The sequence below is a fragment of the Macadamia integrifolia genome, unplaced genomic scaffold (assembly GCF_013358625.1).
Source record: "Macadamia integrifolia cultivar HAES 741 unplaced genomic scaffold, SCU_Mint_v3 scaffold2992, whole genome shotgun sequence".
NCBI lineage: Eukaryota > Viridiplantae > Streptophyta > Magnoliopsida > Proteales > Proteaceae > Macadamia > Macadamia integrifolia.
This window is the reverse complement of record NW_024869119.1, coordinates 1-10,741: the sequence shown is the minus strand read 5'-3', so window position 1 is coordinate 10,741 and position 10,741 is coordinate 1. Positions and strand designations below refer to the sequence as shown.

General features: G+C 38.8%; 1 protein-coding gene across 1 annotated transcript; it reads left to right on the top strand.

Moving 5' to 3' along the window:
• The first annotated feature begins 728 nt into the window (after positions 1-728).
• LOC122067590 (transcription initiation factor TFIID subunit 2-like) lies at positions 729-7,131 on the top strand. The gene is made up of 6 exons (XM_042631423.1): positions 729-960; positions 1,072-1,405; positions 1,541-1,686; positions 1,812-1,878; positions 5,654-5,853; positions 5,998-7,131. Exons 1-6 carry the CDS (start codon positions 845-847, stop codon positions 6,158-6,160), a joined length of 1,026 nt encoding a protein of 341 aa, XP_042487357.1. The 5' UTR covers positions 729-844; the 3' UTR covers positions 6,161-7,131.
• Positions 7,132-10,741: the final 3,610 nt, after the last annotated feature.

Below are 10,741 nucleotides of genomic sequence, written 5' to 3'. Positions count from 1 at the left end.
CAAAATGGTCATTTCGCCCTCTCATTTGTCTTGGCACGATGGTCTACTACTTCTTAGGGTTTCATGTGATCAGAATGCCATTAAAAAAAAAAAAATTGTGTTTAGTGAACCTGTTTCAGAAAAAACGTTTATAGAGTTTTTTTGTTCTATAGGAACGAAAAAACATAATAAAGCATTTGGTGCATTTATGATGTGTTTCATTTTTTTTGGAACAAAAATTAAAAAAGAAGAAGAAGTTAGAAACGAGAATTAACAGAACGATTAGAGGTAGTTCCGTTGTTCTAGTTTCATTCCCCCCCTCCCAAAAAAAAAAAAGAAAAGACATTTTGACACAGAAACTGAAATTTCCATTTTTGAGATGAAATATCGTTTCTGAAACAGAAACATTGCCAAATGCAGCCTAAATGTTTTATCCCTTTTTTTTGTTTTTCATAGCATTTTTGTCATGATTACGAACGCACCCTTAGCGTTAGAATTGGAGAATTATTATTATTGTTATTATTTTTTATTTGTTGTCATGCCAATCATCGGAGCGGTTTGGTTTCATTTCGCAGAGACGCAGAAACGCACTCCATTGGCCCAGACAGCTCTTAGGGTGAAATCTCATCCATCGGATTGAGAAAAAGTTGACGTTTCATAGACGAAAGCCCGAGATCACGACAACGGTGTGACCACCGAGATTACTTATGAGCTATAGCACAGACGCCTTGACACCCAATGAGCACGGGAAGGGCTTCTATAAATACAAGCTCCCCTGGCGCGATAGCTCCCTCAGTAGAGCTGCTTCTGGGCAAAGCAGAGGCCTCGTGGATTAGGGCCCCCGAAAGGAAAAGGGCACAACAGAATGGCGAAGCCTCGCAAATCGAAGAATGAAGACCAGAAAGTCGAGAATTTAGGCGCCGTTGTTCGTCATCAGAAGCTCTGTCTCTCGATCGACATGGAAGAACGTCAGATTTACGGGTTAGTCTCTGAGCTCAACTTCATTTGCTCGATTTATTTATTGTCAGTGTTAGTTGTAATTTCATGCTGGACTGCAAATTTCAGTGTTCCAAAACAATTTCTCTTGTTTAGGTATACGGAATTGCAAATTGCTGTTCCGGAAAGTGGCCTAGTTGGATTACACGCAGAGAATATTAAAATCGATAAGGTCTCTGTTGATGGAGAGCCGGCTGAGTATGAATTCTCACCACTCCGTCAACCAGAGGAGGATAAGCGGAGATGGCAATTTGTTTCATCCGCTACTTTTGCTGCCGATGCTGCATGCTCGACGTATTTATCGTCTCTCGATAAAGAAATAGCTTCGAATCTGTTAATTAAGTGTTGTAAGCCAGCAAAAGTAGTGAGCGAGCCAGAGGAACAGGCGAATGGCGGGAACAGTACCCAACCCTCTGGCGAACCCAAGCAGGTTTTTTTCCCCCCTCCCCCTTATTGTCGTTACGTGGTGTGCCTTAGCTGAAAATTTGTCTGGTCTTTAGTGGGAAGTCGCTGTGAAGAGTTTCACGTTTTTGTGGTTTCTCATGTAGGTTGATATTGGGTGCAGAATTTGAAACTGGTCCGCATTGACTATTGGGTAGAGAAAGCAGAGACAGGGATTCATTTTTCGAGTAATGTGCTGCATACTAATAACCAGATCAGGCGTGCACGTTGCTGGTTCCCTTGTATGGACTCCAGTTCGCAACGATGCTGGTAAGGGTGATTTGGATTTGTCATGTACTTATCTGTAGCTCCATTTGTGTTGCGTAGTCTACTGATCATTTTCCTCGTGTACAATGTTCATGAAATTCTTCTTAACAATTGCTCTCATTTTTCAGCTATGATCTGGAATTTACGGTGGCCCAGAATCTGGTGGCTGTCAGCAATGGTTGCTTACTTTTTCAGGTGAGATCGGTCAGCTTATATGGTAGTTTTTGAATTCTTTTTTTTTTTTTTAATTATTATTTTTTGGATCTTTTCTGGGGAATTCCCCCAAGCCACACCAATGGCATTACAGAGAGCAGTATCATCCACATGGGCCCACATGGACAGTGTAGGAGAGAGAAAATTAAAAAAAAACCCCAAGTGAGAGGGTGACAGTACACTGATATCCTCGGAAACTTTTTCCCTTTTGGTTAGTGGAAGATGATTATAGGGTTGGTTTTCCCTCAAGGTTTTGATGAAGAGCAGGGAAGCAGAGTGACATTAGAAGGAATGCTCTTTGGCTTATTGCACTTGCATGTAGCACACTCTCACAGTCTCACATTGTGGAGAACTGCTAAGTTATCGACTAAGAGAAAATAAATATGATGTTATTTTGAACAGTAAATAGGTTACTTCTTATTCAAAAGTGAGAGAGAGAAAAAAAAAAAGAAGAGTAAGGAAGTTACTTCAAACATTATTGAAAGCATTATAATAATATTTCAATTATATTGTTTGATTTATTGTTTTATTTAGATAAGTGACCAAAAAGAAAACCTCAAATACGGAATAGTCAACTGAATCGGGAGTCTGGCATTTGTTTAATTGTACAAAATAAATCCATTCATCAATCTAGAATGAAATGAAATGTAATGCTGGTTCTGTTTCTTGTGGATTCGAACTTCTTGCCTTCAATATTTGATTATTTCAGTCTGGAATTGCATGGATTCTGCAAAAGAAAAAGTTATTGTTTAGTCTTTTTGATAAGTTTTTGTTTTCAGAATTCCTTGATTACGTTCCTTATGTACCATCAAACATTGTTCAAAATGAAACCAAAAGGATGTGATTTTGGTACTAAATCATTCAGTTCCAAGAAAGAAGAATATTACTGGATTTTTGTGGCAAAAGTGTTGGTGGAGGAAAAATTTGCCTTGCTTGAGGGGATGACCATTTTTATTGACAACGTTGCTTGTCACTGAATTCATTTAGAAGATTTCACTACACTGTTGGACTCTTTATTGAAGGATTTTCTGACTTGTTCTTGGAAGCAACAAAAGAGGCAATTTGGAGTGCTTCCATGGCCACTGTGCCTTGCCTGAATTTTTGCCTTTGGAAATACTTCGCTTCGATTCAAGATGTCATGGTACAGGATGGCCTAAGTAACTTGTTTACTCTGTGGATTTTTCTAGTGAGGAAACTGAAGGATCGGTAGTGATTGATTGACTATAATAGGTCTGCAACTGAAACAAATCAATGGCAAATGGTAAAACCATAGAACTATGCTTCATCTGTGAATTTGGTTAAAATCTATCTGATCATATGACATATTTTAACTGACACTGGTTGGGATTTAGGAACTGCAATTCCCTACAAGAAACCATGGCTCCTTCAGGATTGAACCTTTCGAGGTAGTATAAGGAAGTTCACTATTGCCTATTGGTACTAAATTAAGATCCTTGTTAACTCAAACTCCCAGAAATAGAATTCCATCACAACTTGAGATGTCTTAGTAAGTTATCCTCAATCTTTCCAGAATAGCTCTCAAAGTGGCAAGATATTAGTCTACTTGGGAAGGTAGTTAGTGAACTTCCAAGCAGTTCATTCCCAGAAAAAGCGATGGAGATCATCCACGAATAACTTAAAGTTAAAAAAGAATTTTGCATAGAGAGATGCTAGCATAGTAGCATGTGCAACCTCCACTTGATTTTGTATGGACAATTGGACATTCTGAAGAATAAACACCATCTCTTGAAGCTTGTGATGCTCCCATAGCACTGATATAGATAAAATCGATTTGAAAATGTGTTATGCCGCTTCTAGATGATCTTCAAAATTCATGAAAATGTTTATACTAAAACTGAGAGGGCGGACCTTGGCGCAATGGTAAGATTCCTCCATCGCGACATAGTGGTCGCGGTTTCAAATTGGAAAACTGCCTCTTTGTGAAGCAGAGGTAAGGCTGCGTACATTGTGACCCTCCCACTGGTTTACAATAACATAGAGGAATGTAGAAAATATGTTTACCACAAACAGATCGGAGGTTTGCACATCAGATCATAGGTAAGAGACTCATTTTCTTCTCCACAATTCTATAAAACCCTCCTCTTATCCACTAAAACTACAAGGGTTACATCCTTTATATAGATTCTTGTGCAAGAAAAACAGGATCTTTAAATTAGAAATTTCTCAACTACTTTAAACTCCTAATGTGACAAAAAAAAAAAAAAAAGTACTCCTAAAGCAACATTTTAAATCAACTTGGACATCTAAAATATAGAAACTAAACTTTCTAGAATATATGTCAAGGTTCTTGGTGTAGGTTGCACCCGTGCACTTTGAGAGAAGGTGCAATTCACCCCCCAGTCGTGCACTTTTAATACCCTTACAAAACTCGTGGACGAGTTTTTCTCAACACCGGGGGAGTTGATGTAGGTATGCACCCAAGGAGCGATCCATACACACTGGGTATCCAGACATAGATGAACCAGATCGATATTGTTTTTGGGTCTAGTAGGTTTTTAGAAATTTACTTTATTTAGGAAGATTGCCTTCGCTTTTATTTTATTCACTTTATTTTATGAAGTTGGGTTTCACGTAGAATTTAGAGTCCTAGTAGGGTTGGTTTTGCTTAATTATGATAGTTTCCTATTTCAACTGATTTCCTTTTTATGTCTTTATTTTCCCTATATAATGGTTGTAACCATTGGACAAATCAGGGAATGAAAAGATGAATTGAGTTGAGTGTTTGTGAAGCCTACGGGCGTGTGTGCGATTCTCCTTCCCTCTCTCCCCCTCTTAGTGCGATTTCACCCTCCCCTGCAACTCTGAATTTTCTCAGGGATTTATTCCCTTCCCCTACTGGTCCTCCATCAGTTCTTATGACTAAGTAAACTAAATTCTACTCCCCCAATACCTACTATTTCAATATTATATTATGCCCGTTGCTGGTAAACCCCTTCAATGCAAAATTCTGACTGAATCAAAACAGGCTCCATTGTTTACTCCCGGTTGCATTACTTAGATTATTTGGAATTATAATTTCAGGCTGTTTGGGTTTAGGCAGTGGGACCTGCTTGGTCTAAAATTGGTACTCGCTAGTAGGCCTGAGACAGACTCCTTCCTGTGATTGATAATTTGAAGGCTTTACTTTTCCTGATATGTGATTTTTCTGGAAGGAGAGGGCTATAAGGTTATGCAATGATAATCGGAAGCTCTACTGAGGATATGTGTATACTTTGGATCTTAACTAATGAGTTGGGTTGTGGCTAAGAAGGAGGTTGTTGCCTTGTCAGTGTTGGAAGATTAGATATGGTGCTTGATGGGAATTGATAATTGAGGCATGATTTATGTATCCTATAAGCTATGGAAAATGTTCCCGGCAACAGCAGTTATTACCTCTTCCCTCCCCTCTGCCCCCCCCCCCAAAAAAAAAAAAAAAACCCTCAGGACAAATAGATCATCAGAATGATGCGTATTATGTGGTAGATCTCTATGATAAATTGCTTTCCGTCTGGCTATTTTGTGACCTGCATAAACCCTCGTGGTTTCTTGTGTAGTTAGCTTGATCTTTCTTTTCCTTCTGTTGCTCCTTTTTAAACGAGTGGCTCCATACATTTCTTTGAGATAAGAAGACATGTTTCTTTACTTTTATTTGATGTTATCATTTTTCTTATGCAAGTCTTAAGCAGCAAACCTCTCTGAAATTAGATGTTTGAGTGATTAAGTGTTTTATTTTTATTTATTTATTTATTTTTTGCAGGTCTTGAGCAAGGATGATCCACCTCGCAAAACATATGTTTACAGATTAAATGTTCCAGTTGCTGCTGGATGGATATCATTGGCAGTTGCTCCATTTGAAATTCTTCCCGACCGTCATAGTGGTAGTGTATCACACATGTGCTTGCCACCTAGCCTTTCAAAGCTTCGGAATACTGTTGGGTTTTTCCATACTGCGTTCAGGTTTGGCTTCATGCTTGCAAGATGTTATTGGTGGCATATTATTGCCTAGTACTTTGGAAGTTCTTGTCAGGACATGGAAAAATATTTTTTGCTTTTGGATTCTTTACTTTGTTCAAAAACTTATGCCTTTATTCCCCCTTGCAGCCATTACGAGGAGTACCTTTCAGCACTGTTTCCATTTGGGTCATACAAGCAGGTTTTTATTGCTCCTGAAATGGCAATATCTTCATGGAGTTTGGGGGCTTCTATGATAATATTTACTTCTCAAGTTCTATTTGATGAGAAGGTTATTGATCAGGTACACTAACTTACTTGAACCCACATTGTTGATGAATTTATTACTATGGATACTTTTTATGGGCAAGCCATTCAAATTCCTTGGCCAGTACATGGCGATCAATCTTGATTCTTGAAAAAATGTGTTCAATGAGTTCTTCTTTTAATTCTTTTAGAACAGCCTAAAACCTTACCGTCATTTTATTTTCCCTGAATGACCATAATGATAAGTGGGTATTATGATGCCTGACTAAATTACCAAGGGGTAATCAGTCCCAATTGGATTCATCATAGACTCCAACACACAGATCAAGTTTAGATTCAACAGAAAACCCAGATCTGGAAAATTTGGCTGAATATAGGAGATTATGATTACTCACAAACCACAAGTCGGAGGGAGCTGAATTGTGATTGAATGAAGATCCTATATGAGGGAACAAACCATCTAAGCCGAACAGATTCTGCTGGCTGGATTGAGAGATATGCTCGGAAGGAGCTGAATTTTGATCGAATGAAGATCCTATATGAGGGAACAAACCATAAAAAACTGAACAAATTCTACTGGCTGGATTGAGAGATATTTTGGTTGCATGAGGAAGGAAAATTTTGGTGATTCTTCAAGAACTAGGCTGGAAGCGTCTGATAGTCCTCAAATTTGTATTGAGTTTCCCTCCTAGGGTTGTAAACAAAACCCTAAAATTCTGCAGTAATCAGAGATCTGGACTGGAAGAAACGCACTCGAATTTTCTTCCTGGGAAAACCTTATAACATAGTTTTTAAGGCGGTAAGGCGATGGAGGCGTTTGAGGGTCTTTCGGAGCGCCTTAGCCATAACGCGGCATAAAGCGTCGTCTTATCGACTAAAACGTTCCTGTGTAATTCTTTTATAAAACCAATCTATTTGGCTCAAATCCTAGTTGAATCCTATTACTCATATGTTAAATAAATATTAAAAGTTTATATTCATACCATGTAAGATATTCATCAAGAAAACAAATCAATAAAGTGAATAAACTAAGTTCATCTTCATCATCAATCATCAATCATCAATCATCAATCATCAATCATATGAACATATAATATAAATACATAATTATGAAACTAAATTATAAATATAAAGAAAAGAAGACAAAAAATACAAGTATTTATTATACTTACCTCTATGATGCCAAAATGAGTGCCTAAGCCCTAAGGTCATCTACTATATTTCTACTCCTGTCAAAGAAGAATGAAGCTCACCGCTGCCGGAGCAAGCTCATTGCTGCCGAAGCAAAATGGTTGCCTGGATCAGTGGTTCTTCCTTGTTCCTTAATTTCTTCTCAAAGCCCTTTCTTAAAACACTTGACAAAATCTAAACCCTGTTTGTGAATTGTGTTTTTGTTTTGTTTGTTTTGGTTATTTTTGGTGGAGTAAAGCTGATCCCATACATCTCAATTGTTAACAAAATCATACACCTACCAATAAAAAATCTATATTTGGAATCTTCATCAAGTAATTTTAAAACGTGTTTAAAAAAAAACAAAAAAAAACCCCATAAGGCGCCACTTCACATAAGGTGGAACACTGCCTTACCATCTCTAGACCGCATCAACGCCAAGGCGCTAGTAAGGGGACGCCTTAGCCGCGCCTTAAAAACTATGCCCTATAACTGTAACCGATAGACTTTGTGTGTGTCTTCTGTCAACAATCTTAGAGGGCTTCAATCTCACGTTAACATTAGATTAAATATGATCAACAATCTTAAAGGGCTTCAATCTCATTTTAAACAGTAGATTAAATAGCGGAAAAGAAGAGTAATAGAGGAGAAAGTGGATAGAAGGGATAGATGAGGTATGGGAATGGCATCTCAGCCTGATTCTCTCACCCATTGCTACCTCAGCTGTTGAACCATCATTTCTCAGGAAGAAAATTTGCAGCAAGCAACAACTTTGTTTATAATTCAATTCTCATTACAATCGATGGGGCTAATTTATAGCTTTGGCTAAGTTATTACAAATATGGAAATGTTAACAGGAAGGATGGAAGAATGCTTGCGTCTTTAATTGATCACACAAGTCCTCTATTTATAATATAAAATCATAATAGAGTCATGATAGGAGTACAAAACTGAAATTATAAAGTAATTACAAGTATACCCCCATCCAACCGCCCACTCTAACTAGGGTTGGTGGAAGGGGGAAAGCCCCAATGTGCCCCTGCGGCACTCATTCTAACACTCCCCCTCAAGTTGGTGCATAGATGTCATACTTTCCCAACTTGACTAAACTAGGTTGAAACAACTTTCCAACCAGCCCTTTAGCGAATACATCAGCTAGTTGATCACCAGACTTCACAAAAGGAACACAAATCAAACCAGCATCCAACTTCTCTTTGATGAAGTGTTTGTCAATCTCCATGTGTTTGGTTCGGTCATGATATACTGGATGAGCAATATTGATAGCAACCTTGTTATCACAGTAAAATATCATAGGAAGACGAACAGGTACACCAATATCATCCAAAAGTGTATGCAACCATAGTAACTCACAAATCCCCTATGCCATGGTACGGAATTCTACTTCAGCAATAGATCTAGCCACCACATTCTGGTTCTTGCTACGCCAAGTGACAAGATTCCCTCCTACAAAGGTATAATAACTAGAGATGGACTTTCTGTCAGGTGAACCAGTCCAATCAACATCCGTATAAGCTTCAATGCGGAGGTGATCATGAGGAGATAAGGGGATCCCTTTTCCTGGAGCTGACATCAAGTACCGTAAGATATGCATAGCTGCTTCCATATGAGAGAAATAGGGATCATGCATAAACTGACTAACCAAACTCACAACCACATCAATATCAGGTCGTGTATGAGAGATATATATATCAGTTTTTTCTTACCCACTGTTGATAGCGGCCTTTGTCAACTGGTTCACCCTCTTTTTCCTTGAGCCGAATACTAGCTTCCATAGGAATGTCAGAAGGATGACAACCTAACATGCCTATCTTGGACAATAGATCAAGGATGTACTTCTTTTGAGAGAGAAAAATGCCTTTTGAAGACCTGGCAATTTCAATCCCAAGAAAGTACCTTAACTTTCTAAGATCTTTTATCTCAAATTCTCTGCCTAGAAAACTTTTGAGATGATCAATCTTAGTACCATCATTTCTTGTTACCACGATATCATCCACATAGACAATGAGCATAGTAACTTTTTCACTAGACCTCTTTATGAACAATGTGTGGTCAACATTACTTTGCTTATAACCCACAGATGTCATAGCCTTCTGAAATCTTCCAAACTGCGCTCTAGGTGGCTGCTTCAAACCATAGAAAGCACGCTTCAACTTACAGACCTTGCTTTGAGTTCTTGTGCTAGAGAAACCTGGTGGAATTTTCATATAAACTTCCTCATCGAGCTCTCCATGGAGGAAAACATTCTTTACATCAAGTTGCTGGAGTTCCTATCCTAGGTTCACAACACATGAGAGTAACACTCACACAGAGGTTAGCTTGGCAACTGGTTCAAATGTCTCCTGGTAGTCAATTCCATAAGTCTGAGTGAATTCTTTAGCCACAAGCGTTGCCTTGTATCTGTCAACTGAACTGTCGAACTTTTGTTTTACCTTAAGCACCCATTTACACCTAGTAGGTCTCTTCCCAAGTGGAAGAGTCACAAGTTCCCATGTAACATTCCTTTTTAAGGAATTTATTTCTTCCTCCATTGCGACCTTCCATTTTTCTTTTTCTACAAGAGCTTCTTGCCAATGCTTGGGAACACAAGTAGATAAAAGAGAAGACACAAGAGCACGATAAGAGGAAGAAGGGGAATCATATGAAACAAACTGAGATATATGATGTTTGAGTACAGGTCCTAGTGCCTTTTCTGAGGTCAATAGGTTGGTCAAAAGGAGAAATTATACTTTAAGTATGAGACTCAGTTTGTTCTGGATCCAGGGTTGGCGAAGGGATGTGTAAAGGTGCGGTAGTAGTGGTGATGGCTTGAAGTTGCTTAATTCTGGTATGCCACCTATGATAAGCTTGAAGCGTGGAGTCATCAATTTGTCTCTGGAATTAACCAATGGTTCTCTGAACTGGATCATCTCCCCTGAGTTGGAATAATAGGTTCTGTCTCCTCACTGTCTTGTGGAGTATGAGGAACTTGAGGTGAAGATGATGGGTATACTGGCGGAGCAAGAAGATTCAGGGTCATCTGTTCTTCACTAGTAATACTAGACCCCCTGAAGAATGACAATGAGTAGTAACCAATAGATTTATAAAACACGACATTCATTGTTATCATAATACGTGGGTAGGAGGATGTTAACACTTATATCCTTTCTGTGTAGGAGGTAGGGGTGTCAACGGTCCGGGTCGGTGCGGTTTCGGTCCGGTTCCACCGGTTTCGGTGTGAGTTTGGAAGTGACCGAAACCGACCCAATAAGGATTTATCGGTTTCGGTCCGGTGTCGGTTTCGGTGCGGTTTGGGTTCGGGTTGGTACCGGTTTGGATTTATTAGGTTCATTTCGGTTTGGATCGGTTTTTTAAACCGGTATGAAGCCATTAGGAAACAACCAAATGATGAATTGTTGAACTTCGATTTCTTAAATCGATTTGTAACCGGGTTGGTTTT